We start from the raw sequence: 26,883 nt of genomic DNA on the forward strand, positions 1-26,883 counted from the left end.
CTTTTTTTCTTCATGTCGTCTTTAATTCAGCTTGTGCAAGATGATCAATTTTCAAAAAATCAGATGATAGACATTATATTCATGTCACCAGATATCGTTTCTATGCTAACATACGCCAATAGGGTAGATTGCTACAAAGCACCCAAATTTCCAGTAAGGTAAAGGTTTTTCTAAACAGCATCTGGAGGGATTTTTAGGATAGCAAAAAAAATTCCGCATTAACTTTTGCAAGCCGTACAGAAGCATTTTACTTAGAAAAAAAAATCTCTAATCTTACTTATTTTAAGTGTTTACATAGGAACTTCTTTCTGCAGCAAATAAAACTATGGTACGCTCCGACAAGAAAGCGTAGTCTATAAAGTCGTAATTGATATGATTTTATAGGACCGACAGACTCGGACGCTGTCTGTCGAGAGTGAATTATGAAGATTCCTTGTGTGGGAATGTCTATTCAAATAGTAGGAACAGTAGAAATTCTAGAGCCACAATGTCCAGCTTTTCTTGTAAACTCGTATTTGCAAGCACAATATATGAACTACAGTATACTCCCTGTAATAGCAACAATTGACGATTCATTTAGTGCATTGCCTTTTTTCGGGCCTAAACAGAGGCCTTCGAGAATCCTTCTACTGATTTAGAGCAACAGCGTATTTTGTTTCAGACATCAGATGTCCTATTACTCGCTGTTATATGAATATAGCGTGGTATCCAATGTCTTTCCTAGAACGTGCACGGAAATAGTCAGCTAAATGCAACAGAAGTTTCGTATACTGCCTTGATTGTCTAGTTCGTCGACACCCAAATTTCCAGTAAGGTAAAGGTTTTTCGTTTTCAAAAAATTGCGGCTATCAAGCCCTCAATTTACATCCTATATCTTCCCAAAGAGCTGGCGCTAGACTTTACACCCCATAAATTTAAGGTCAGCTGTACATGGATAAGTCGACGTTTTCACTCGCGTCGCGTCATCATTTAAACTGTTGTCATCTTCTGTTCTGTCCGTGCTCCATACAAACGCCCGTCTGTTTTTGTTCCTCCTTCTTCTTTCCGTCATTACATTTGTCTGCTAGCTTTATAGGGAACACGTCTGCATATTTCGACGCTGTTACCCCGACGCTGCGAGTAACTGTTCTCGTCAAATACAGACGCTTTTCCCGACGTTACCAGCAAACTTCCCTGAATTAAGTAGAGTATGAAAAATTCCCTTCAATAATGCGCGTACGTTGCGAACCGTTTTTGATGCTCAAAGTGCCAAGCTACTGTTCTTTCAGTGAGAAAATACGTGTAGATGGCGCTTGCGCCATTAACAGTAACAGTCGCACTACCGCCAGGGGGAGGCTCAAAACAGAGCCGGTGGCTCCACGCGATTAGAGGAGAGCGGAAACGGCAACGACGCTTCAAATTACGTAATAACTAGACCAACAAGTCCAATTCGATTCTTCGATTTATTAAGATTACACGCGCGTATTACAGTTGTGACTCTTAATACTGCTGGCTTGTTTCTTCGTTTTCCGTTTCTGACTGCTGTTACGGTCGCGTGATTCATGGAACTGCTTCTAAGTCGTGCAGGACCTTCCTGAAGCTGATAGTAGCTTTTTCATGCCCGGATCTCAAGAATATGCTACGCAGCAAATTCATTCAAAGTTTGTTGATAAATGAGCAATCTATAAATTGCTAATAATAACACAAGTAGCACAACTATACGAAATTAATTGCCTATGATTGACTAGTTAGGACGAAGCAGACTTGTTTGTGTGTATATCTATAGCTGATGATAGCGTCCCTTCTTCAGAAGAGGCACGATACTTTCCAGCAGACCGGCAAAGAGTCAGCGAGAAGATGAATTCCTAAAAAAAGATGTTCTATTTTTTCTCTCACGTTGTTTTTATTATCGTTCTTCACTGTGGCCGAACATCATTTGTCATATACATTCGCACTAATTGATCCTCTGCCCTCTCAATCAAGCGAATATACTTTTGTTATAGTCTCTCATAGTGTTGTCGTTATCTTGATCGCTGCCGTTGCTCTTGTTACTGTTTTCATTATGATATGTACGATTATTAGTGTAATTATTATACAAAGGGTCGGTATATTGGGCGACAGATTTTTTTGCATGCCCGAGGAATCTGTCCTGTGTCATCGCGGTAAGCCCAATGACATTTTATTCGGCAAGACTCAAAGATGTGTTCTATCAACAACAAAATAGATGCGGCCAATTCTAGATCGGATCGCATCTACGACAGTGTATTTTTTCCTTTTGCGTTTGTGCCGTTGCATGACCCGAAATTAAAGAACGCGTCACCTAGTAAATTAATAAGCACAAACCCCGGTGAGGTCGACACCCTCACACAGCATTTTAGCGGCAGCTTTGTGATTTCTTCTGCACTAAATGAAGCCTAAATGCCTTAACCCCCAACACGTTTTAGTGCTGTAGATACAATGGGAACCGATATAGGTTTTTTAAACCCAGAAGGTTAGGGAGAAATTTTGCTATTTGGATATACAGTATATATACACATAACATGCTAATGAACGCCTATGCGTCTCATTTCTCATATAATGTCAATTGGGTTTAGCTCAGGATGTTTATGGGCCTCCTGAATAATCTTTTATTGGAATTATTTCTAGCTAAAGATGAGAATGAGCCTTAAGCAGATGCTTCGTAGAAAGCCACCTACCAAAAATAAGGTCGTGGTGCCGGCCGAAAGATCCTAAACATTTTTTTTGTATGTGCACAGATCGTCTGCACAGAATAACCGATACAATATGAGGACTCTGTGGTTGGCAATAAGAAGATGAAATCTTCACGAAAGAATTGGTTTGTCACTGAGATTGCTAGCATAACGAGCCATGTCACCGATATAGCAGCACATCGACATTGCCTACATATGTAGCCAAAAACACTGTTGCGCACAATACTCGAGGAAGATTATTTGCGAGCTATTGGCCCTCTCCTCGAAGGGCATCGAAGGACAGAAGCAAAAGACGATATGATACGTATAGCATTGTCATCGATCTTTTCAGTCTAACACTGGTGTTAAAAACTGCTCTAAACGGCAGGCTCACAGCACAGAACCAGTTCGATCCACGTCCGGTTTTGAAACCAGACTATTACTACGCGTACTCGAGTTTAATAGGCAATCTTTTATCGTTACAAAATTGTTTCAGATGCGGCAAATTGTCATATGATGTAGCTTGTCTGAAATGCCTATCAGGGCAAAGTCCACCAATTGACAGTGTTCCCAAAAAAATACGCAATTTGTAGCTGCTATTGATGCCCATATATCTATTTGTGTTTTGTGACCAGTTTTACCTGCATTAACACTACGTTATGTCACAAGTTAATTTTATTTACATGTTCATATATTAAATCGTGGATGAAATAATCGCCTTTTTAGAACACTGTCTGTGTCTTTGTTTTCTTTTGTGGAGATGGCCGGTAGTGGGTAGAAAGTAAATAAATAAGCCAAAGCATTTAGATAGACTAATGAAATAGATAGGAAAAAAACTAACGAAGCGCCATCAACTGATGTAACACAGAAATTGATGATAATATAGACAAATTGATTATGAAAGTTGCTCAGGAAGAATAGACTCATAGAAGACACAGTCATCTAGTGACAAGAGTAAAGAAAGAGTTCGACTTTAACAATTTGGCCACTATAAAATACAAAAAAAAGAAGTACTAACCACACGTGCGACAGAACTTGGTCGACGACATAAATATTTTAATTTTTTCGGTAAAAATCTTTCTGAATAGTTTACTCGTTTCTCGTATGCCAAATAAGCAAGCTATAGTAATTCACTCGACATCTTTTGAAAACTTTTTTTTCTGAAAAAAAAGAAGAGCATTTTCCTAATTATTCGCAAATTTATTACAAACCATAGGGAAGGCTCATGTGTGTATGTGTGTGTGTGTATTAAATAAAACTTTGAGAAAAACTGGTTGTCAGCTGAATAAATAGATACGGCAATATTACCCCTTTTTGGTTGCGTATGAGAAAATCTAACGGCGAGTTCACTTTGAGACAGTTATGTTCTAGGGAAATACTGAAATAACTTATAATAAATTATAGTACCTAATAATTAAAGTAATAACTTAATAATAAATTATAGTACTTAAAATTTTTCCTTTTACCTTATAGATATACCTGCCGCCGAGCATGCTGACCACGTCTGCCGGCGGGTCCGGTAAACCGAGAATGTCTCGTCGACTTGGAACTACCTAATTACAGGAAACAGCCACACTGAGGTATTGTCGCAAGCTAATTATGTCGTAATCGTTCAAAGTAACGGTAAGCCATGGAGCGTTAGTAGCTACAAAGAGCAAATGATCAAAAAATAATTTATAAAACGTGTTGGCAACGGTAATGGCGAGTTGTTGTTGTGTAGCTGGCCTGATCAGAGTTGATATAACAAAGTAACGTAGAAATGAAGGGCAAACAGATATTGGAACGCAAAGCATTTGAACATCGGACAACGCAGCAAAATTCTTGGTTTGCTTCCCGTTGTCAAGCAAACTGCGACGGCTTTTATTCGCAGGTCGTCGGAAAAAAATGGTGCAACACATGGGCACCATGTTGGGTTTAGAAAAAGCGTACACCCAAATTATTGCAGAGTGCTTTTAATGGTTTTCGGAATGAGTATCGTGCTATTACTGCGGAAATGGACAACTTTCGTTTGAGCTTTGCAAAGTATCCAAGCTGGTAATTTATGGCTCAGTATTATATATACACAGCACATATATGTGTAGCTCTATATAAGGCATTGACCTATATGAAACAGCTTTCCCGACAAATTATCGTAACAGTGAGTATAATTTGCTTGAATTGATTTTGTTCGTTATCGTACATTCGTTCTGCCTTCGAATTATTTATCCTTTAACATGATATTTACATGCATGCAATACATCTATCGCTGCGTCGTCCACATACACGCGATGGCGTTCAGCGTCGCTGGTGTCGCCACACTCGGCGGAATTTTCGGCGGTGGCGGCAGCAGCAGCAAGGCATTGTACATACCACTAGCGCCGCACTCGCATCATCAGTAAAAACTCATTGGCACACCGACGATCCTGTGCGTCACATCAGCAGTGAGACGACGGAAATCGAAGTGTTCAGCTCGCATACGATGTGGGCGCCACTCAGTGAAAACGAAGAAGGCCGATTACGAGGTAATCTAAAAAAGAAAATTTCACTGTCTTCGTTCTGCGGCTGCTGTTAGCAGGGCAACAGCGATCATGTCCGACACCCACAGAAGGAAACACGTAGCAGTAACTAAGTACCTCCCTAAAATACCCCGAAGCTAGCAGATAACTATGGCAGAATCCAGGGTTCGTTCGTATGCGCAACCTGGACGCCGCATAGCAGAACAGACGCATGCCGCTGCTACTCGGACCAGGGGGAGCTGACGTAACGGCAGAGAGAAACACAGAAGGACAGAAAGGTAACTGGCGAACGGACTCACCGACTGCATAAGAGCAAAGAGTCACCGAGGAGTCACAGGAGAATCTCAATTTAATGGACAAAACAAGCAACGGGCTTCTATTTTAGCGGCGGCGGTGATTCTATGGCGCTGATGACGTGGTGGCAGTTGTAGTAATTCTCGTACATGTTCGTTTTCTGCGGGAGAGAGGGGGCACTTGTTTCGGCCGGGCTGGTGCCAGCCGGCGAGAGCCATAGCAGGCCCACTGGCTACGACGCGTCTGCGCGATTCGCATTCGCCTGTCTACCACCGTTTTGTGATTAATGGTGTTTTAATACTTTGCTGATTGAGAGAGAAAGAAAGAACATAGAAATATTGAGTGACTAGATAGCAGGACGACGCTTGAAGTTACAGTATCGTTCTGCGGTCTTAAGCCCTATTCAACATTCTGAATTCTTTCGGTTGAAACTGCCATACATGAGATGAAAAACTACAACAGACTACAGGACCACAATAAGGCCCTACCTCGTGTAGGGCCTTAGTGTAAGCTTAAAGCGTTTCCGCTAGCACCTGTTACGCATTATACTAGACGTTCGTCGTCGCGATCTATGTATTTACATACAGTTTCATTTTGAAGAACAACAAACTTCTTTTAATACAACAAACAGCAGTGACGAGATTAACGTGCCGGGAATTCCATCTTCCTGGTTATGAGCGATCCCACAAAATCCGAGGCCCGGTGTTCCGGTGGGACCTTTTGGCTACTCTGACTACGTTTGGCGACATTACTCAACTTTATCAGATCTTATGAAAGTTATAAAGTTGGCATTTTTTTGGTCCCTAAATTAAATGTTAGATGCTTAATTTAGCAAATAGGGAAAATGTGCGGGTGCCATAACCTAAATAGCACTTTCATTTATAGCAGAATTATTTTGCATACTAGAACGATGAGATATGTACTTTCGCAAGAGAAGCTTTCTAAAATAGTGCGGCAACGGACAGCGTTAGTGACAGAACGATAAAATCAAACCTCAAATCACCTGGCCGCCATATTTATAACCATCGTAATTACAATAGATGCTGTAATGAGGTTCGCTTTGTGCGGTTTACGGTGATAATGTCGTTGGCCATTTGAGTAAGTGGCAGCCAGGAGAACGGAATTACTCGACCCAGTTGGGTCAGCTGCTTTATTGTCCGCCAACTCACCTCTTCCTCGTGAACGATCGAAATAGGACAGTACACCCACTACGAAGAGCGACCAGACACGATACGAATTCGATGAATCCATCCATCCATATTCTGTCGAAGGTTTACCTCACAAATCAGCACTGCGCTTTGTCAATCATGTTAATTACCAATCTTCCATTTGCGGACGCAATTTCACAAAAGGGCCTAGGTACTTGGCGTTCCGCTTTGTGAGCTAATCATTCGTCTCCTTAATGACCAGTTTATGACCTCGCCAGTGGTTTACAGTTTAGGCAGATGTAATTAGCTAAATAATATCGGTCAGGTAGCAAAAAGGCTATCTACAGTGGTAATGTTTAACAATTTGATGTGTGTATGTCAGAATACGTGGAAGTTTTGCAAAAAGTCCTTTGGAACCTTATAATCAGGAGCCTAAATGCGTATGTGTATAGTATATACTTATCTGGCTGACGCGGCTATCATATGGTAATCGTCCAACGAGCGAGGTTATTGTACAATTAAAGTCAAAGAGCTAGAAATTCGGATAGATAAATGTATCGTCTGAGATGTTAATTGAGTATCGATCTAAATGTTGGCTATACTCAGTCAACTTTGTAAATATCAGACTAAAGTTGAATCGTGTCATGTGTATCACTGAGTTAGAGTAAATTTACCCTATTCTTGTCACTGCATTGATGGAAATCATCATTATAATAACCACAACTTATGTGCCACTGACTAAGTTGTGCCTGCTTTAAATGGCCATTGTCTCCCGATTACATCATTCATATATTTCTCGCTGGACTGTTAGTCACTTTGCTTATAGGTTCGTTCAGCTCCCTATTTCTTGGCCGTATTTAAGGCCAAAGTTCATTAATTGTTCGCTTTATCTATATAGGTCCACGAATGGTCGTCGTGTTCTCCGAGTGTGAAATGATAATATATGTGTGTATAGCCAGCGGACATGATCCAGCCGAATTTGGTTATAGACGCACATCGTTCCGCACGACGAAGTAGTGATTTTTGCGGAGAGAAGACTTCAGATGATCGGACAGCGTGGAGTACAGTCATTTAAATTGTCGATGATATGTAGAGTTGAAACAGTTTAATATGACACGTTCCAACTTATGAGGATAGGCTCCAGAGAATGTGCGATAGTTCCATTTGGTACAACAGGCGAAATGCGGAAGTCGTCAAACATCATCAGGCGTCTATATAATAGCCCGTATCTTAGACTTTAAATAAGTTTAGGTATTAAAACTTGAACGGCATACATTTAGAGTCTACTGGTAAACATTTCGAAGACAGACGCTTTCTAGCGTTTTTGGCTGTAAAACAGCCGTACTACTGTGTCGTGCGCTATGTGCTACTAGCGCAAATACGTTCCAGGCCGCCGTAAAACTCTACGTGACAATGTCGTCGAGGTCCTTCTACAAGCACTACTAACTCGAATCAAAGTCGAAGGTGAGCCTATTCCGCGAAATAGACTGTCGTTCCTTAAAAGTTCACTGGGCGTAATTCAACTTTGACTATCGAACACAGGCAGTTATCAAGTTCTATAACTTGATATAACTACAAGTACATATAACTACAAGTATTTCTCAAGAACTAGGTTCCGCTCGTCGAATAATTAAAAAATTTCCAAAAAGTAACAGTATACTAAATTAGATATTGGCTTGTTAACGGAAAATTTGCATCGTTAGACTTCGTTCAGTTTCAATCACTTAGCAATTGTGCCATGCTCCATGACTACACCCTGCTCCACCGGTACCATTGCTATAATGTTTTATTTTAATAAATATGCTGTACTACTTAAGCCTGCCTAATTTGCGTCCGTGTTCAACGTTGGAAGCAACAGGTGCGTCGCTGCAGCCATGACGTGGAGTTACAGAAATCATCTCCTTGAAGTTAGTTGAAGTTATCTGTAGCTGGCTATTAGCCCCTCGTGGTCATAGTACATTTTTGGAAAATAAATATCTTATCATAGTGAATACTAGACATATCCTAGATAGTGCTGCTGCTGCTGCTGCTGCTGCTAAATACCAGCGACACCATCGAAGCGATCCAATCGCGACGATTTTGCTGTGTGCTTGTAGTTTCATTAGTAATTCCAATATGTCGCTATATTAAGTGGAAAGGCCAAGCTCAGGTAGAGTCTGAGCTACTAAATTGATTTCTCGGCGTAACAACGCGACCTAAAGCTACTTAATAAGTTCGAAATTACCACAGACAGTAGGGCTCACCTTAAACACCGTAAGTTTCATCTGCTGAAAGTAAGCATTTACCATCTTCATTTGCTTTTTTAGGCATGACACTAATATTCTATGATTCTCATAGTTGATTTTTCTGTTTTCAATAAAGCTTGTGTAGGATGTGTGGTTTATTAAAGCCCATTGCAGTCAGCTAACGCCGGTATGAACCTATCGCCCGGTTATGCGGTGTGCGGTCGGTATAACCATACCTAGGATCCTAATGCCTACGATAGGATTCTATAAATAAGAGCGCGGAAACACAAGGTGAGAATATCAGACACGTGTGTCGATGTATCTGCCTTCTCTGAAGCCGTCCGAACGTTCGTCTGTGGGATGGACGTGTGCCCGTCTCGATGTTTTGTGCCTCCATCGACCGCGTGCTGTCGGTGACCTGCTTCGTTCGTTTATTGGTAGTAGGCTCATTCATTCGTTGGTTCATTTTTGGCTGGCTGATTTGTCACGAAGTGGCCAAGTACGTACCTTCGTATGCTCCTGTGTTCGCGGACGCTAAGCAGTATGAGTAACGGTGCGCAGCGGGCTGTCGAGTGGGCTTGGGTTCAGCACGCACCTACTGAACTTGCTTTGAATACCCGTGTAATATACTGAAGATCTGTGAATTGTTATGGTGCGATTCATATAGGGACGTTTCAGAGCTTAATAACAATTGCGCGCCTAGCAACACCCGGAGCTGCCGGAGCCGCACGGGACCATACGCTGATCACTGTTAAGCGTGCTTCTCTCACTACATCTGCTAACAATTGAGATATGTATGCGAATTTCAAATGTATTCGTCAAATCGACCGCAAAAATTGAACAATGGAGCTTATAATTCAATTAGGGGTATAGACCGAGGGCAATTGAGGGGAAATTAACCGGAGTGTGCGAGAAAATTTTCATTCTTTTTTGTTCAAGGTCAGTTAATTTCTTTGCACGCATTGAGTGACGCTGCTACCGAAATCGCTTACCATCCACCTAAGAACAGGTTCACTATCTGCCTTAGGTCATGCTCACGTCGATACTGAGTAGACGGCATGCTGGCGTGCCGCAGACACAACCGGGATGCCCTGATTGAAAATCACTAAAACAACATTAAAAAAATCCGCAGAACTATCGCAATAAAAAATCGGAAGAGCCATGGGTGTGTTGCCGGTCGGTTTATTAACCCCGGGAGGGCTCGCGAATCTTTACGATCAATTTAAAAAGGATGTATAGGAAGCTCTTGATACGTATCAGTACAAATCGAAAAGTCTATTGTTGCTCTATGAATAGCTAACAAATTACTTCGTACACTTATTATACCTCTTTATCGAGCTTAACTATTTTACTAGGTAGGAAAAAAAAAAGCATCTTTTTAGGTGTTTTGTGCCCTGAAACAAAAGCAGATTACTAATAAATATAAGTTAACGTTTTTTCCATCCACAATAATCTCAAGACCCGGCCATCTCTGCAAGCAATGGCTGTTCGTTCCTTAATTCTGGAACCAAGTATCTAGTAACGATGATGACGATGACGACGACAAGTTGTTTTCTACGGCTCTGAACCTATTTTTTCTTTACGGCACAGCGCCTATCCGATGAAGCGATCGTATACGAGAATATGGCGTAGTGAACTCGACCTATCGTTTCGTGATCGGCTAACTAATTTCTCGTCACTAGCTCATTGGGGCGGAATCGTCAGACTCTCGAAGCCGGGCTTAGAAGGCTCTAAGTAAACAGCAAATAAATAAGCTCTACTTTTGAAAATTAAGAGTCAGACGACAGTTAATCAGACCACGCAAGGTGCGTAGAAGCTGTCTATATAATTAGGCGTACCGAACAACTTCAGCTCCGAAATAGCTTCAATTTTGAGGTCGTCCTATCGATCATACAGTGATTGAGGTTGAGCATCGGATCGGATCGGATCGAATCAATTCAGCATATTAGTCTAGTTTATTCGTTCGATTCGATAGAGTGGGTTTATCCATATTGAAAAAAGTACTCTAAATACATTTAGATAATAATTTCCTTGGCAATATGATAGTCTCATCTGTGCCGCTAGGGCTTAAATTCTAGACCTAATTACACACCTCGGTTGTGTCTCTTTTTTTGTTATCCGTGTGAACCGGATTAATTATAACTATGCGATAACTTAGTACTTCCTGTTGCGGAGCGCTGACTAGCGTCAGGCGCTGCTGTTGTTCGGCTGCGTGAAAATCGCTGAGCGAAGACGATTGTGGCAGCACTTATAGATGCGGCGATGCCCTTAGAAACCCTTCTCATTGGCTCAATGGTGTGGATATCAGTGAACTTGGATGGAAACTGATGACAGGTAGCAACTTGTTCAGTGTTCTTTCTTTGCTGGACTTTACATTGATAATGCAACAGGTGGTAAAAGCAACGTCGCTTTATGCGAATACCCATAAGCACCATTATAGAGGGAAACATTGAACAAAGATCATAAAAAAAAACGTGCACGGACGATGAAACACGGTGATGCTTCGCCGATCATTCACGTACCTCAAATACCTGTTCGTATGCGTTCCCATATAGCACGACTTTTTGCTGCATAGAATTACGAGGGGCTCTTGCTACGAAATTCGCCAAGGGAAGGTTTACTTGTATCATACTACTAGGACGAGAAAGATGTACAAATGAGTACAACACCTTCAGGACGTTAAAAAAAAGTAATGCGCTAATTTCCAATCTAGTGAACAGACATAACTGTGCTAGAAGAAAAAGTTAGACCTTTTAGGGCACGAGCGGTGGCATGTACCGGCATGGATAGATAGGCACAGGACGACATCTAAACTCGCAGGTCATCCTTAATTGTCTAATTAATTATTTATTACCTTTGACAGGTTCACAACGCGTGTATGGCCAGTTAACAGCTCCACAACCACACCCACACCTTCTGCCAAAATTTAATACTTGAGAAATCCATCATCCGGCCGTCGTACTAATCATGTGGCGTACATCTCGTCCGGCAGTGTTATCGTGATAGACGGTGACTCAATGGTACTGGCGTGAAAATATCAAATCGGTGAACCATACATTTCGTCATTCGCTCATGAAACTAGCAGCCGCTATTGAAGGCCCTCCAAACTGTTTCAACCACCAAATGTATGTATTAGGACACATTCAGGTAAAAGTCTCATAAACTGGCTCCTTCCGTTATCAGTGGTATCTATTTTATTTAATTTTAGACGATATCTACGAGAGCGGAGAGACCTATAGGTGCGGAAGGCGCAGATGCAGGCGGGTTGTTTGCTTCATAGAAGACGCCGGTCACACAGGAGTGGTTGCGCAGTAATCTTCGAGGCGCATCAGCTTAAACATGAACAGAAACACTTCGATTTAATTAAATTTTACCACAAAAGAAATTAACGCAAGTGACCAGGCCAGCGAAGGCAAACATTCCATGTACCACGGAGATTGGTCTGCATTGCGTATACGTCTGGGTAATTATTTAGGCAGACTGCTGCTTATGAAGACGCGTTGAGTTACTAACTAGATCGAGGGTTGTCTGGATGTAGAAAATCCTAATTGGATACCCAAAATGCAGCCGGAATGGGTACAAATAATTTCGATTAAGGGACACGCGTTTAATTGGCCACACGTTACCCAGCTTTTGAGCATATCCGATAGCAGACGGCTCAAGCATAACACCGCATGTTACTAATTAACCCCTATTACCCCTTTGGCCAAACAAAGAGGACATCATATAATGCAACTGAAAAGAAACGATTATAAAATGTGATTTATTACTGACACTTATATCGTCGTTATCTGAGTTCGCTTCGCGAACGTTTCAGATTATATATAATTGATAGTTCTTGATGCTGAAGTTCTCTGTAGAGGAAATTTACGGGCTTTTTGCGCTCTCCATAGTTTTAGTTCGTTCAAAAAAATACCATACTTCTACGGTATAACAGTTAGCAACGGTTCGAATTCAAGTGAGAAGATTGTCGGGACGTTTGGCTGTTTCCACTCACGTTGCTTCGTTTGTTGTTTACGAAGCTCTGGAGTCGCTCTTTGTCTTCTTGTATTTCTGTTTCAGTATGGTAACATTTATTTAATTATCATTATAATCCAGGTAGTAAAAAATCCATCATCATTCGACTATAATTTATTTTGTTGTTCCTCTTTATGTTACAGTCTGTCGTAACAGCTGTGCTTTATGCCACAGCTTTCTTTGTCTGTAGCGCTGCCGCTGCTGTTGTCGTCGCTGACCATCCAGCAACTCATTGCGAAGATAAGAAGCTGAAAACGAAGAAAAAAGAAGATTGTTGTTGTTGGCGTCGTTGGCGCCATGGTCACCAACAACATCGCTACATAGCAACACCATCATCAAGTTCACGGCGCGGCGACAATAACTATACTGGCAAGGGGGTAGTCACCGGTGAACCTCGGTAGGATCAACCTTTCGGATGTCTCTCCTGTTATGCCTTCTCTGCCTCTCTTTCGTTCTGCGTCTGTCGCCGCCGTTCTAGTCATCCGCTTCTAATGTTGACGGTTCGGCCGCCGCACCGCTGGTTCTAATGCTTCGTGAGTCCTGGGGTTCTATTGCTGGCACAGTCGGAGTCAGTCGGGAGAGCTGCTCGCCGCTGCCGCTCAAACAGGCTCCGGTGTTTCCTTTTCCTTCTGCACCCTATTTTGCCTTCATCCTCGGTTTTTTCGTCCCCTTCTCGTCGCAGTCGTCTTAACTTTTGTGTTTGTTAGCTGCACGTTCGAATGTAGCAATTCTTATCGTTATCGCTTCTACGGTTATCAGTAAACGGCATCATCGCATTGCCTCTGTTGATATTTAGACTGCTGCTGCCGCTATCCGTAAACGCGACTCGCGCTAATTCGACGTAATTTGGTTGGATAACATAAAAGGACCGGCGCTAACAGCAGCAGCTACGGAAGCAGCGTCCCCATACAAAATCTACCATCACAAAACAAACGAAAATGTGCTACACATTTACACACGCCACACAGGCACGAATACGCTGTACGGGGTCGACCAGTAAAGTCCTTTATACAAATAATATCATATAATAAAAATGGGCAAGCACGCTAGCGATTCATGGCAAGACCCACCGAAAGATATCGGCAAGGGGCAGAAAAGAGAAGCCGAAAGGGGGAACGCAAGAACGAATGGAGCAGAAGAACTGTATATTCCGTGCGGTTGATAATGACGCGGTGGCTGGTGGTGATAGAGTTATTTCGATAAGAAATGCTCTGCACTTAGATGCTCATAAAAACTAATTATTATTATTATTATTATTATTAGGCAAGCAACCACAAATAACGGCGGAAGCAATTTTACGAAAAAAAGCAACGCGTCTTCATTCGGTGACGTCATAACGGTGCAATCGTTATAATAGCAACTAATGACGATGGCATAGAAGCTCCCACATGAATACACCAGTTGTACCGTTTGCATTACTATCCACTCAATCGAACTTGCATATGACCATTCCTGGAGTAGACGACCTTTCATCTTACAGAACTTTAGAGCTTTACTAACGGGGGTACCCGTTTTTAGGCTAGTCGTTTTCTTAATAAAACACTCTGAAAGCGCTAAATGGGTGTCCGCTTCATCGTGACCACCGACAAAGTCGTTAGTGGCCACTTGTACGTACGCAGCATGTGTCAACAGCACGAGGTCTCTCAGATTTACGGTCGTATGGCTTGGAGCTAATTGAAATTTTTTAAGAGCAATCAAGTTTATTAAATCATAAGAACACGACGAACTTTGTGTCACAAGTTTATTTAATGGGGAGTGGAACAGACCAACGTCTTCAGTCTTTTTTCGCACCAAATTTGACACCCCTCGCCGCTCCTCTCCCCCCGTGGGTATATCTGTGCCCCCTCTCTCTCTCTCTCTCCTCTCCCTTTTAATGATGTGTGAAAGAAGCGTTTGAAATTTTAACTTTCATTCATCGTACTAATTTACCTACCTTTGTCAAGTAGCACTTTAAACAAACTTTATAACAAATGGGTGTTCTAAGTTTTATATGTTATTTTATACACTTCTGTATTTTATCTAAGTGATATGCACTGCATAACGCATCACTGCATGCCCATGACGGGCAAATTCTTCTCAAGTCTCGCCCGTTATGGCCCCTGTCTAATAGAATTCGGGATCGACCTCTGCAAACCTTCGATCCGATTTTACTAGGCTTTTCAGGAGTTGCCAATACGTCTAAATGGCGGCGGAAGCCTTCGGGGAACAGTGGCGTCGTCGGCAAGAAATCGACAAGCCAGTTAAGGGTTGTCCGAAGGCTGTTTTGAGAAAGGATGCCTTTGGTCGGTTCCAATGCTCGAAATTTTGCGGCATGGGATCATTTCAAAGTAAGCTTGCCGCGCAAGCGGCAACCGACGCAACTTTGAGGTTGAAAAGTCGCAAAGCGGTAGAGAAGGATACTCGACGGGGGCTAAATATCGAAAACGAAGCTATCAAGCTATTTTCCCCATTTCTATATGCTAGGAGAAACTTCAATGTCTCAGGCTGGAACTCTGTCATTTCTTCTAAATTTCATTGGCCCGGTTCCGGTTAGGTCAGAAGCAGCCAGTCCCGATTTCGAGACGGCAGAAAGAAACTTGGCCATGGCCATGGCCGCTGTATACGGGAGCGACTGCTCCCACGATAAACAGAATCGTCTGTATAGAGGAGAACCTTAACCATATTTTTAAGATCACGTATCTGATCAGGAAAACCCTCAAGAGCAACAGGGAAAAGAAGAGCGATGGCTTCAGTTATCACGCTGGGCCACACCAGGATACGTGGCTCTCCTGAACAAAAACAGTCAATCTTCTGGCCTGGGTACACAGCTTGCGCCATGCTAGAAATCAGTCCTTTATAGGAAGTTACTTGGCGTGTAGTGATATCTAAGGGGAAATAATAGCAAAATTTAATTTACTCAATTGTTCAGTTTCCTAACCCTTTAGATAATTTTAACAATGGATAACACAAAAGAAAAGCTGAAGCCTATAGGGCTATCTAATGCAGCTTTTTCAAACAGGTGATTATGTCATCTAAGTACCACGCGGGAGTCTCCCCTGATGTTGATCGCTAAGAATCTGTCGCAATAGCGAGGCATCTTATGCGCCATTTATACGATTTTCGACATACGGTACTCCAGAAATGGATAAGAAAGATTTCTATGAAAAAACTATTTAGACTTTGAACCAACTTACTTGAGATGCGGACGAGAATGCTGCAATACTAATATTACTCTGTAAGTAGGCACCTGTACGTAAAACATCGGTGAGCACGATTAATTCGTGCGTCCAAATAAACTTACGGACGAACAGCTATGACAGAAAAGTATAAATAATGTGTGTTTATTGGATGGAGATTACTGGATACATTACTAGAAAAGTGACCTTTTTTTATTTATGTATAGATTTAACTTGAATTTGTAGAAAATATATGTCTTTCTTTAACACAATGAAACTGCCCTGATCTCAAACCTTAAGTGTATGTAATGAATCTGACGAGAGACGGAAGACGACCGTTACCAACACGCGAATACACATTGCGAGGTTTCGTGCTTAGGAGACGCACCGCGCCTCTTGGACTCTGATGGTAGTCTCCCAGGTAACGATTCAACGGTAGGAAATAGCGAGGCCCATCAAGCAAGTTCACACATAGAATCCTGATAATTATTAATCTACCTATTATGGCGTTCCCGACGACAGGTTTCTACTGTCAAGTCATCTACCGTCATCTAGTGCTAAGGTTATGCCCCGTTGCCGTATCAGCAGCCTTCAAGCCATTAGAAACTTCTCCTAACGCATGAGCTGTTACTACGAGATTGTGTACTTCTAATAAAAACGTACGATACTTCGATAGACTACGCCGTCAACTACATCGTTACTTTAGGAGAATACGTAGCACCGTCGTCCAAAGCAGAGAGCTGCTCTTAAGCTCAGACAGACACAAAGTCAGGATGTTGGACTTTGAATATTCTTTATCATTAATTCTTGTCGTTTCGAACATTGCATCCTAGGCAATTTCTGGCCGGAGACGATGCTCATTTTTGCAGCCGCTGCACTCTTAAATAACGGTTGATTTGCTATGAATAATTGAACATGTGCGCGTTTATTTTAAACGACCGCGATATCATGTAAAATAGTCACATAATTACATGAAAGAGAAGCGTCTCAACAAATTCAGATTAACAAAGCTTGCAGGCTCATCAAATTAAAAAAAAAAAAAAGCATCAAGTCTAATATAGTGGGTGACCTAATCGTTAAATTACTGCTCTGACCGTTTCAAAATAGGCTCAATCGGTGATTTAGATGATTAGAAGAAAGCATAGCCACCACACCCACGCTAACAACGCCGACTCTGTCCGATCAGCCTGTCTTTAGCCAAATAACAAACCCAACTGCTCAAAGGACCAATTCCTGGCCTATACGGTATCTGTTGCCTTGCTTATTGAAGTCCTATATAACGTTATACCGAACTGGAGAACTGAGTTAATAATCTATGCACTTGCCATTTCTAAGAGTCACCGTCTGGCTTTATTTATTATTTAAACTAAACTTTATTAAAATTATTGCTACGACTTTAGTCATTACAAATGGCGTAAAGTAAATCTTGGCGTTCATTTTGTCCCATGTTTCAGCTTCTCCCAAACTCACATGGATATGATGACCGATCTGTCACAAACTGGACGGAACGCACTTCCGTACATTATCGAAGGATCACTGTTGCTGGCTGATTGCAGGCCGACGATGTCACAGAAATAGAAGATAGCGAATTATACGGTGCAGGTACGTTCTCTCGAAGCCTTTGGAGGAAGCTGTCGGAACCTTCGTTATAGAGGTTCGTTTGCAGGATAGGCTATTCGATTTCAATGAAGGGAATGCCAAATTTGCCGTGCAAATAATACTTTCTGTTAGGGTACAGGTTTACTTCTTAGTGAAATTGTCCCATGCCCATTGATAAAAAGCATTTAGCGAAGTGATGACGTATTTGACAGTCTTATAGCGACCGCGTCGGACTTGAAGATCGTTTTCTTTTTTTTTTTTTTTTTTTTACATAAACATTTTGATGGCTCATAACATAGCCGCTCTCGTGAAATGCCTTCTGCTAATGGTTAAAAAAGCGGACTCCTAAAATGTCGTCAACCCGCTAACGGAGCTAATTTTCAATTATCTGGTCGGGAAATTTATAACACAGAAACAGGGCCGGTGAAGAACAGCTTGTTGTCTCAAAGATAATTACCTGCGACGATCGTATGCAATTTTGTAACTTCGTTCGGTCTTCGTTAACGACGAAAAATATGTCGTAAAGAAAAATGGAAGGCAAGGCAAGACACTGTATTGTAGTAACGTAAAATAAAATAGCAGTAGGCCAAGTGGTATATTTCCATGTAAGGCCAGGTAAATAGACTACTGTGAACCTTTTACATGGTGTTTTACTGGCCAACAGAACACGAATGGCAGGGTACACCTTCGCTGATTCATAGGTTAAGGCGAAAAGTTTGTTTAAAATATTTTCAAATTAAAACACATGTGGAACATAAACGAGAACAATTAACCAAAACACGTATCATGTTATTGTAACATGGTCGTCTTTACGAAAACCTTTAACGTTGAATCGTGTTAGGGCTTCGCTTAAATGATATCTAATCGTACCCTAATGGATGGGGTTCGGAACTTAGCTACTGCGAGTGTATTGACAATGGAAGTACCAATTGACCTCGCTCATTTGGCAAATGAAAATATTGTGGATTAGCAATACTGGATATATGACGTAATTACGGAGACAACAGCAACTAGGAGTACGTTCATATGGCGATATGGGAAAACACGCTGAGATATAGTCTTCGCCCAAATGGATCGAGTGGTCATTTTTAACAAATGGGCTTAGTAATTACCCATTCATGATAAACAGACAATGAAACATTTGTTATTCTAAAAAGTCAGGAGGAACAAGTGATTGTTATCCATAAGTCTTCTTCAATCCACGATGGGTACTCTAGCAGTGATGCATGTAATTTTCAGGTAAAGCTATCGACATGCTCGTGTCACCTGCTTCATTAGTTAGAACCATTTTACCATTTTATCTAATTTGATAAGTGCCTCTCAATCAAATGAAGGCCACCGACTTGGAAAAATGAGCTTAGCGGTTAAAGTTCATTTAAGTCCGCAAGCAGACCTTCACATCTGTGGCACATTACATATAGTCTATGTTCCTGGGACACAGACTATTGCAGATGTTCACTCTATGTCTAAAGCCACTCAGGTTTTTTTATTATGTAAAATAGTACCAAAAGACCGAACTTGTTCTAATATCTCTAGCTACGATGAAGCTTCGTCTCTACGACATCTTACTCTCGAAGCCTCAGAGCTTCGAGAGATGCGTTATTCGTCTTTCCATTCGACCTGTGATCTTCAACGATGCGTCACGTACCGTTATCCTCCCAAGGTCGTCGATTAGCAACCTTTTTCACCTCGTCTACGATTGGTCTAGGCGGATTGTCTCCTGAATGTACCATCATCGCAACAAATAGCTAGGATCTTCAGCGGTTATTGAACGCTTTGACTAACACTTAAATGTTGATTAAAGCCTCCTAGACGCCGAAGCAGCGGGCACTTAACACTGAGCAGTCTTCAAATCATCCACACTTCGACACTTCGCAAAAGCCATTAGTGTCAAACCTACGAACATTCACAGAAAACACTACTGATAGTCTTGACGGATGCCAGCCTAAATCACTCTATACGACGGTCCTCATTTAGTTTTAACGACCAAAACACACTGCCATATACAACATTCTACTATCGTCTGCTTTCGCACATATACGCTAACGGAACGTTAGCCACAGCACATTGTTCTAGTTTCTCGTAAAGCTATTGTAGTTAGGGTAGTCGAGAGAATGGGTTTGTCCGTTTCAGCATCGAACACACTAGTTGTTGCTTTCTTTTACGGTACCAGTTGATGAGGATAACGTATAACGCACTTGTTGTCCGAAACTCTCCATTCAGCACGTAACAGACCTCATCATCGGGCAGCGATTTGCTAAGGACTAACGGATTCAAAGCTCCATCTGTGAGGTCCGAAGCATGCGTTCGCTAGCGCACAAACAGACAGACAAAGATTCACTCACGGGACGCTCACGTACCGCTGCCTTCGTTTGAAAGAGAACCACAAGCGGCGCTTCGGGCGGAGCCTTTGACTTCAGTCCCGCCCAGCGACAGCTCTCCACTCACGGCGGCAGCCAATCCGCGCATTCGTCAAGCGCAAAACATTGTAAACAAGTCATTGTTCACAATGAATTTGCTTTGGCCGAAGGCTCGAAGAGGGGTGGCCGTTTAATTGCGTTGTCCTCTATTCCTCAAAGGTATACAATGATCGCGACGAGGTGATGATGTTCTTCATCTCCCGTTCGCTTATGTCTAACTCTGTTAATTGTGCATCCCCGTTGTGCATGTAGGCGCTTGCGTGTCCACATATCGAGAGATATCAGCAATTGCATGGGCTGGCTTTCGTTTATGAGCTCATGTTTGTTTATCTACTGCTCCCACTATCACTCTAATGATTAACTACTGAATACTTAAAGCTGGCAAACTACGTGTGTCTTTTAAGAATGTTCGATTTAAACGTCTTCTGATAGCGATCAGATATGGGTTTCATTGTACTAAATAAATAGTTGGACAGATCTGATACATGGTTTTTGCGCACCTTTGCTAAAAGCTTGTACATCATCGCCTAGAAATGACAGCAACTTAGCGAAGCTCAATTATTATAACTAGGAACGACCACGGTTCAGCACCGTCCTACGTCTTAACAGCGATAGAAAACTTTCACCCAGGGAATTTATATACAGTCACTCAATTATGTTTGCAGTCAGTCAGTCCAATAGCTGGATTCATTTATGGAAGCAGGAATAGCCCTATATGCGACATTTGGATAGTGGGTAAAAGCTTCGTCAGTTGAAAAATTATGTTTCCTCAGACACACGAGCCTTTAGTAATGCCCTCTTTTCGGTATTCTCGATTAGGTATCGCACCGCAGCTGTGGGTGAGATTTCGATATAGTTCGGTTGCTTCTGGGATTTTTAAATGGCTTTCGCGGCTTTGCAGCGTCTGGGGAAAGAATAATAAACCCCTGTAACCAGACACAGGCGATCGACGTGTTCCGAATGGCGGAATAGATATTTTACGTTTAATTTCTATATGTTTGCTCAAACTAATGCCCATGTGGTGCTTAAAGCTTTTGCGCAAAGACAATCTTAGGGCTTGATGCCCACGAAGCATCAGTTATCAATATTCCTTAAGGGGGCGCTGGCAGGATAGTGCACGTCGAACACGTACAGCTCGTGATAATTCTCGTGGGGACGGCCAACGCGTCTTGACATGCAGCAAGACTCCAGAAGTAGAAACCGGCCGAGAAAGCGAAAAACGCAGTGGTTTTTATATTTCGAATCACTATTACTTTTTTCGAATCTTCTCAAAATTTCTGAAGGCTCTATACGGATTCGTAAGCGACTGGCACATTGAAGCCTGCGTTAAGAATGACACCAAGTGCACTCGTAGCTATAGAGAGTGGGCACAACGTGGTACGGATTGAGTACGGCGCGCTCGTTCGCGGATTCTGCACCTGATAGGGCGACTAGTATCTGACTAGGAGATGCAGTAAGCACAGGCCGGAAAATTCCTTTCGAGTAGAGCGCCGATGATAGCGTTCGTACTAGGCACAGTGGGACGAAGTAGATAAAATTAGTGCTTGTTAATTGCTAGATGTTGCTTATCTGGCGTTTTCTCAGGGAATGAAGAGGACTGAGCCTGAAAAACGTTGCTCGCTGCGTCCTCACAAGCTGATCTTGGTCTATCAAACGAATCTCGCGTTACAGTTTACCTGAGAACCGTAGAAGATGTATCAATAGTGAACAAAAACTCAGGTGGTGAGGTCGGTTGTTAAGACATCTTAACAATAACTGTAAAATATACGTGAGGTCAGTGTAAGATACCGTCACATCTCATATAGAAGTAACAGGCTATTTTTAACATCGTAGCGTTCAGTGATGATGTCATTTAGGTCAAAAAAGATGTCAGAGGATCAGAATCGGACCGCGGTTATATAGAGGCACAAACTGCACTAATCGGTTGGCTTTGGTATCGTTATTGCATCTAATTGGTCCTATCGCCGATATTCTCCTTATGCTGAGTCCTAATATTTATGCCAACCAGCGGATCTCCGAATGTAACTGAATGACCACAACAGCATAACAAAAGCATCTAAGTAGACGACTACAAATAGATCCCTTGAGCTTTGCCTGTCTTCCGTCATGAGCGCGCCTTCCTTGTAACCCCGCTATGTTCTTTATTGATCGTTTGAAAGGAGCGAAAACTACGGATGGTATTGATTCTGACCTGTTAGTGAGCAGTGGGAACAGATATGAGACGGGGCTGACCAGATCTTCATTTTTGTCGATCTGCCTATGACGTACGACGTATTCTTCTCGTCGCTATGCAGACCAGTTTCAATAGCAGTATATTTGCTGTTTGTTCATAAGAGTTTTCTAATATTAAATATACTTTGCCTCGTTCCAATCTGAATAATGTGGATCAATTCAGTTTGTACGTGTGATGCTTGTCCCAGTACATCTCGCTAACTGTTTTGTCTTCGAGCACAGATTTAGAACGAAGTTACAAGCGGAATGATTAGTTTTCCTGCCACATTCTATTATTTAGGTGGGTTTATAGTGGGTTTTATGTGATTGCCGCTTTAGTTTTGCCGTTAGCAGCAATACTGTGATGTTGATCGATTGAGTTCAGTATAAATGCCCTATGGATTTACGCATCTGTATGTTTTGTAGAGTTATACGAATAGGCGAGTTCATGAGGTTATTTTTTTTTTCGCTCATTAAATATACAATATACATATTTCTCTTGCAAACGGATATAGTAGATAATATGGTCGACCAGATTTCACACGGGGAAAATAAGTTTGGCGGAGATGCGACACCGATCGCTGAACCTCGAGCAGATGATCATTTACCAAATTATGTAGCCCCGGTCCCCCGCCGAAAAAATGGGAGGTGACAACCGCTTAAACCTATAGCCGTCTCGCTCTGTCCCATTGCACTTCACAGATTCTTAGTGATTGTAAAAAAATTGAGAAAAACTCATACCAGTTAATCCAGCTTGCATAATTATTGACCGGTTAGCGACACATGGCTTCAGATAGGAGGGGTGTCATACCGGTGGTAAACAGATCTTTTGGCCTGTTATAAATTCATTTCATCATAAATCTAACTTACCGCGGTCAAGACGAGAGTGCTTCAGGCGCATGGGTGTTTTCCTATGCGAGCTACTCTGTTTGTCGCAGGAACGCTACAACGAAATTAAACGAGGGAAAATAATATGTCTAAGTTTTCGATACTACGTCTTGGCGGTTCGAAGAGTTAAACAAATCGACTTTTTATACTAGAGCATACACTAGCTGAATAAAGCGTTCGTATCAACTCTGGACGGAAGCTCGAACATCTGCTAAAAAGCGATCTGTACATCACCGATGTTAAGACCCCGCGTAATCAGGAATGTATCATCACCTTCGTCTCGGATAATCTTTTGCAGAGCACAAAGACTTACGGTTTAGCTGTCGTCGTTAGATTCTTTAATTCTTTCAAGCCTCGATCCATTGATTAAGATCTTTCATAATAGCTTGGCTTCGGCTGCTCCTCTTTTCGTTAATTCCCTTTTTAATTCTCCTTCAGCTACTGCTGTTGTCCGGGCATTCGACAGCAGGCAGCTTCCCAAAGCCTACGAAGTCCTAAAGTTAGTCCTTGTATCATCAGCAATCGCCACCTAATCATAGCTAAGTTGATACCCTCGTTGATTTTTCAAGGTTTCACCGCTAGATTGAAATTGTCTAATCACTCTGATCACCTGGACTATGGAGTGAACACAACGTGGTACCTATGCGCTTGTATGATAGTAAGTAATACGCCTTAAGGATCTTGTAGCGCTCCCTATCAGAGCGCTTAAAGCAGTCACAGCGGGTCTCATTTGTGTCCGTGCGGTAGTTGTTTGCTGGCCAGGTTTTTCTCATCACGGTTTCGAACCGAGCTCTTATTTGCTTTAATCGCCGACGACTCAATTTTCGACTTCAGGTGGGCGGCGGCAACGAGCAGAGATCGAGACACCGAATTGTCAGAACGAATGGATAAGACAACGGGGTCAGCTCTTGATTTGAGAATGGAGATGAGACCTTATATGACGAGACATCGCATGCGCACGACGACTCTGGAAAGCTCAATCTAATTGAAACATCACCACAGTCGCTATCGTCATCGCTGCCATCACTATCAACGAGTGTGTTTGATTACGACCATCACATATTCATATTTCAATTAATATCTTTAAATAAATAATACATTCAGTATCTTCGTTAGTATTGTACCAAAGACGATATATTTTTGTTTTCGTAGAGGTGTTTGATTATCGATGCTTCTGATCGAAGTTTATATATCTGAGGCTAGGAACATCATTTAGGCTGCACTACTTGTTATAATTTTGTTTTTGTAAGCTTGTCAAAATTGCATAGTTTTTATAAGTTCCGCTATTTACACAGGCTGTGTAGATGTGTCCTCGGCGGAACTTCGAATAGCGTTTAGCAGTTTGCTTTAGCCGGACAATTGAGTTTATGGATAATTCGAAGTGCTCATCGTAATCTTCCAGTCTGTCTTATGATCAATGTTGCGGTTAATAATACTATGGTTATCCAAACGATTTTCCGCTTCCCGATTCAGTATATTTAGCAAAAAACGCAGAGCAAAGGCACAGATCTCAGCCAGAACCTGTGCATGCTTTGAAAGCTTCGCTTTGTACATATCTGTCTGCTCGTTTATGCAGTTCATAACTGCTCTGCCTGAAGCTAAAGAAAAATTGCATAGAAGCAGGAGAACTATTTGTTTGGTTGTCCTCGGTGCTGGCGCAGCTATGGGATGGTGCCATCTGCCACAGAGGACTGGGTTTCAGTACGGCAAATAGAAAATCTTTAAGGTTACGTTGCTAATATGGACGCTCGTAAATTACTCAAAATAGATACGTCAGGGGAAATACTTCTCTCACATAGTCTAGATCAAGTACGTTGAAAAAGTTATCGGCCGCGCTCATATACGTAATGTGTTAAGAAAGCGTTCTGTTTTAAATCGTTGACAATACACTAACTTATTTAACATAGAAACGTCTACAGTAGAGACTAATGTCTTAAGCGTTCTCTTTTGTCAAGCACTGGGTCGTTTACTTTCGATATGCGAACGGTCGTATGATTTGGAACGGTCGAACACGCATGGTGTTTCTCCAATCTTCGATTAACCCTTCCAATGTATCCCCCTATCGAGTACAACTTACAAATTTATGCTCAGACCTAAACCTAAACCTAAACCCCTTCAATTCCCTAGACATGTAGAAATTACACTATTTTCTAGAAGGGTGTATGAGTGAACACAAATATGCTTGCGGCTTATGATAAAAACGCGCACAAATAAAAATGTAGAGAAAGTATTACTTATATATTTTTATTATTATATTATTTACAATAGAAGACCTATATGTCTTTTCTTTTTACTTAATTATTTCAAGCGTGTCCCCTATAAGCATTATTATGGTTTGTTCGTAAATATCTTATATGCCTAAAAGCTCTCAGGATCACTAACAAGGTAGGCCTGCTGATTAATTAGTCTTTCTCATTATTAATAATTTCTAATTTTGTTAGTTATTTTGAGCTTTTGAGTTCTTACTTACACTGCTTATATACATCGCTTAATAAGCATTACAGCTCCAGTCTTAATTTGAAAATGAATTTGCTGACCCTATTCAGCTAGAAAAGCGGGCCGAGATAATAACTTTGTTGAAAGTGGTCTACACGTGAATATTTGAAAACGCAATTTCCGGTGACCAGACGATGCCATTCTATTTAGCGACAGAGCCCCTTCTATCTTTACAGCCACGTCTGCTAAATGAAGTCATTAATCTTGAGCTCAAAAATTCTATTTCGCAATTCACAAACCAAGTGGAACTTAAGCAATAACAACAACAACAACAACAACAACAGTAGCAGCAGCAACGGAGGTGATAACAACGTCGTGTTAAAAACGTTAAACTAAGTTAAAGTTAATTTCTTCTTATAATTGGTGAGACCCATCTCAGGTCTGTCTGTGAACACGGAACGTTTTCCTTCAAGGCAATAACATAATATGCAAACTACGAATTAAATAATTACCATCATTATATTGTGCTCAAACAAAACAGCGATATATATACGTATATGTAGGCGTTCTCATCACGACACTAGGCGCAAGGCGAGCATCTGTTTGTTAATTTTTTCTTTTCAACTGAAACAAAAACTTCGAAATCGTGCAAATAAACATGGAGTATATATATACGATTGTTCCCAAGAAAAAACATTTGTGTTTACTGCTGTAGGTTTGAGACGGGTTGGGATGAATTGCTGATACTCATGCACGCAAACATTCATTCGAAAGTTTGAAGATCGTGGGACAATTTTGGTGCTGACATGAGTATGGACATTTGTTGTGCCGAACCTTCGAAGGCTACAGAAGTTAAGCCCAGATGAACTTATACATTTTGGTACGCTTCACAATCTACTAAGTAAGATCGTCAGGTAGGCTGCGTACCGGTTAATGGTGGTCCAGATGTTTGTAGTGGTTATTCGGACGTACCAGTAACGAGCAGTAATTGTCATACCTACTCCCGTTTCATTCTGCGGTTCACACTTTGACTTTAGGGATAACAGGGAGAGGCAACAATTCCATTGTTTCAATTGTAAATCGCTGCGACTCGTGCATTGCAGCAGGCTACTAAAGATAGTGCAAAATTGTTTAAGTAAACGTATTCTTTCCGTACTGTAAGTTAACATTGATTCAATCCGGGACCTTCCGATGTCAACCCAGAAGACCATGACACACATATACGAAGATTGAGGTCTTCGTCATTTTGCAACGTTTTACATGTCGGATGCGCATTTCATATCTTCGTCGTGGTACTAAAACAGCCGTCAGTCAGTAGAAGATTCT

At 41.7% G+C, this 26,883-nt stretch overlaps 1 protein-coding gene and 1 long non-coding RNA gene across 3 annotated transcripts in view; one reads left to right on the forward strand and one right to left on the reverse strand.

Moving 5' to 3' along the window:
• The window catches only part of LOC111254599 (uncharacterized), a 31,093-nt gene extending 11,134 nt beyond the window's left edge, over positions 1-19,959 (reverse strand). Inside the window, exon 1 of the mRNA XM_022815600.2 lies at positions 19,251-19,959. Coding sequence (XP_022671335.1) covers positions 19,251-19,338 — 88 coding nt within the window. The 5' untranslated portion in view covers positions 19,339-19,959. The remainder of the gene's footprint in view (positions 1-19,250) is intronic.
• LOC147754176 (uncharacterized) lies at positions 1,081-26,569 on the forward strand. Of its 2 annotated transcripts, none has more exons than XR_015317058.1 (7): positions 1,081-1,640; positions 4,143-4,249; positions 11,695-11,956; positions 12,040-12,294; positions 12,992-17,248; positions 17,458-17,605; positions 23,956-26,569. It is a non-coding gene; the product is annotated as an uncharacterized LOC147754176 (long non-coding RNA). The 2 variants fall into 2 exon arrangements; XR_015317059.1 differs by having other exon boundaries at positions 17,111-17,248.
• The last annotated feature ends 314 nt before the right edge of the window (positions 26,570-26,883 follow it).

Source organism: Varroa destructor, unplaced genomic scaffold (genome assembly GCF_002443255.2).
Source record: "Varroa destructor unplaced genomic scaffold, Vdes_3.0 BEIS01000007.1, whole genome shotgun sequence".
Taxonomy (NCBI): domain Eukaryota; kingdom Metazoa; phylum Arthropoda; class Arachnida; order Mesostigmata; family Varroidae; genus Varroa; species Varroa destructor.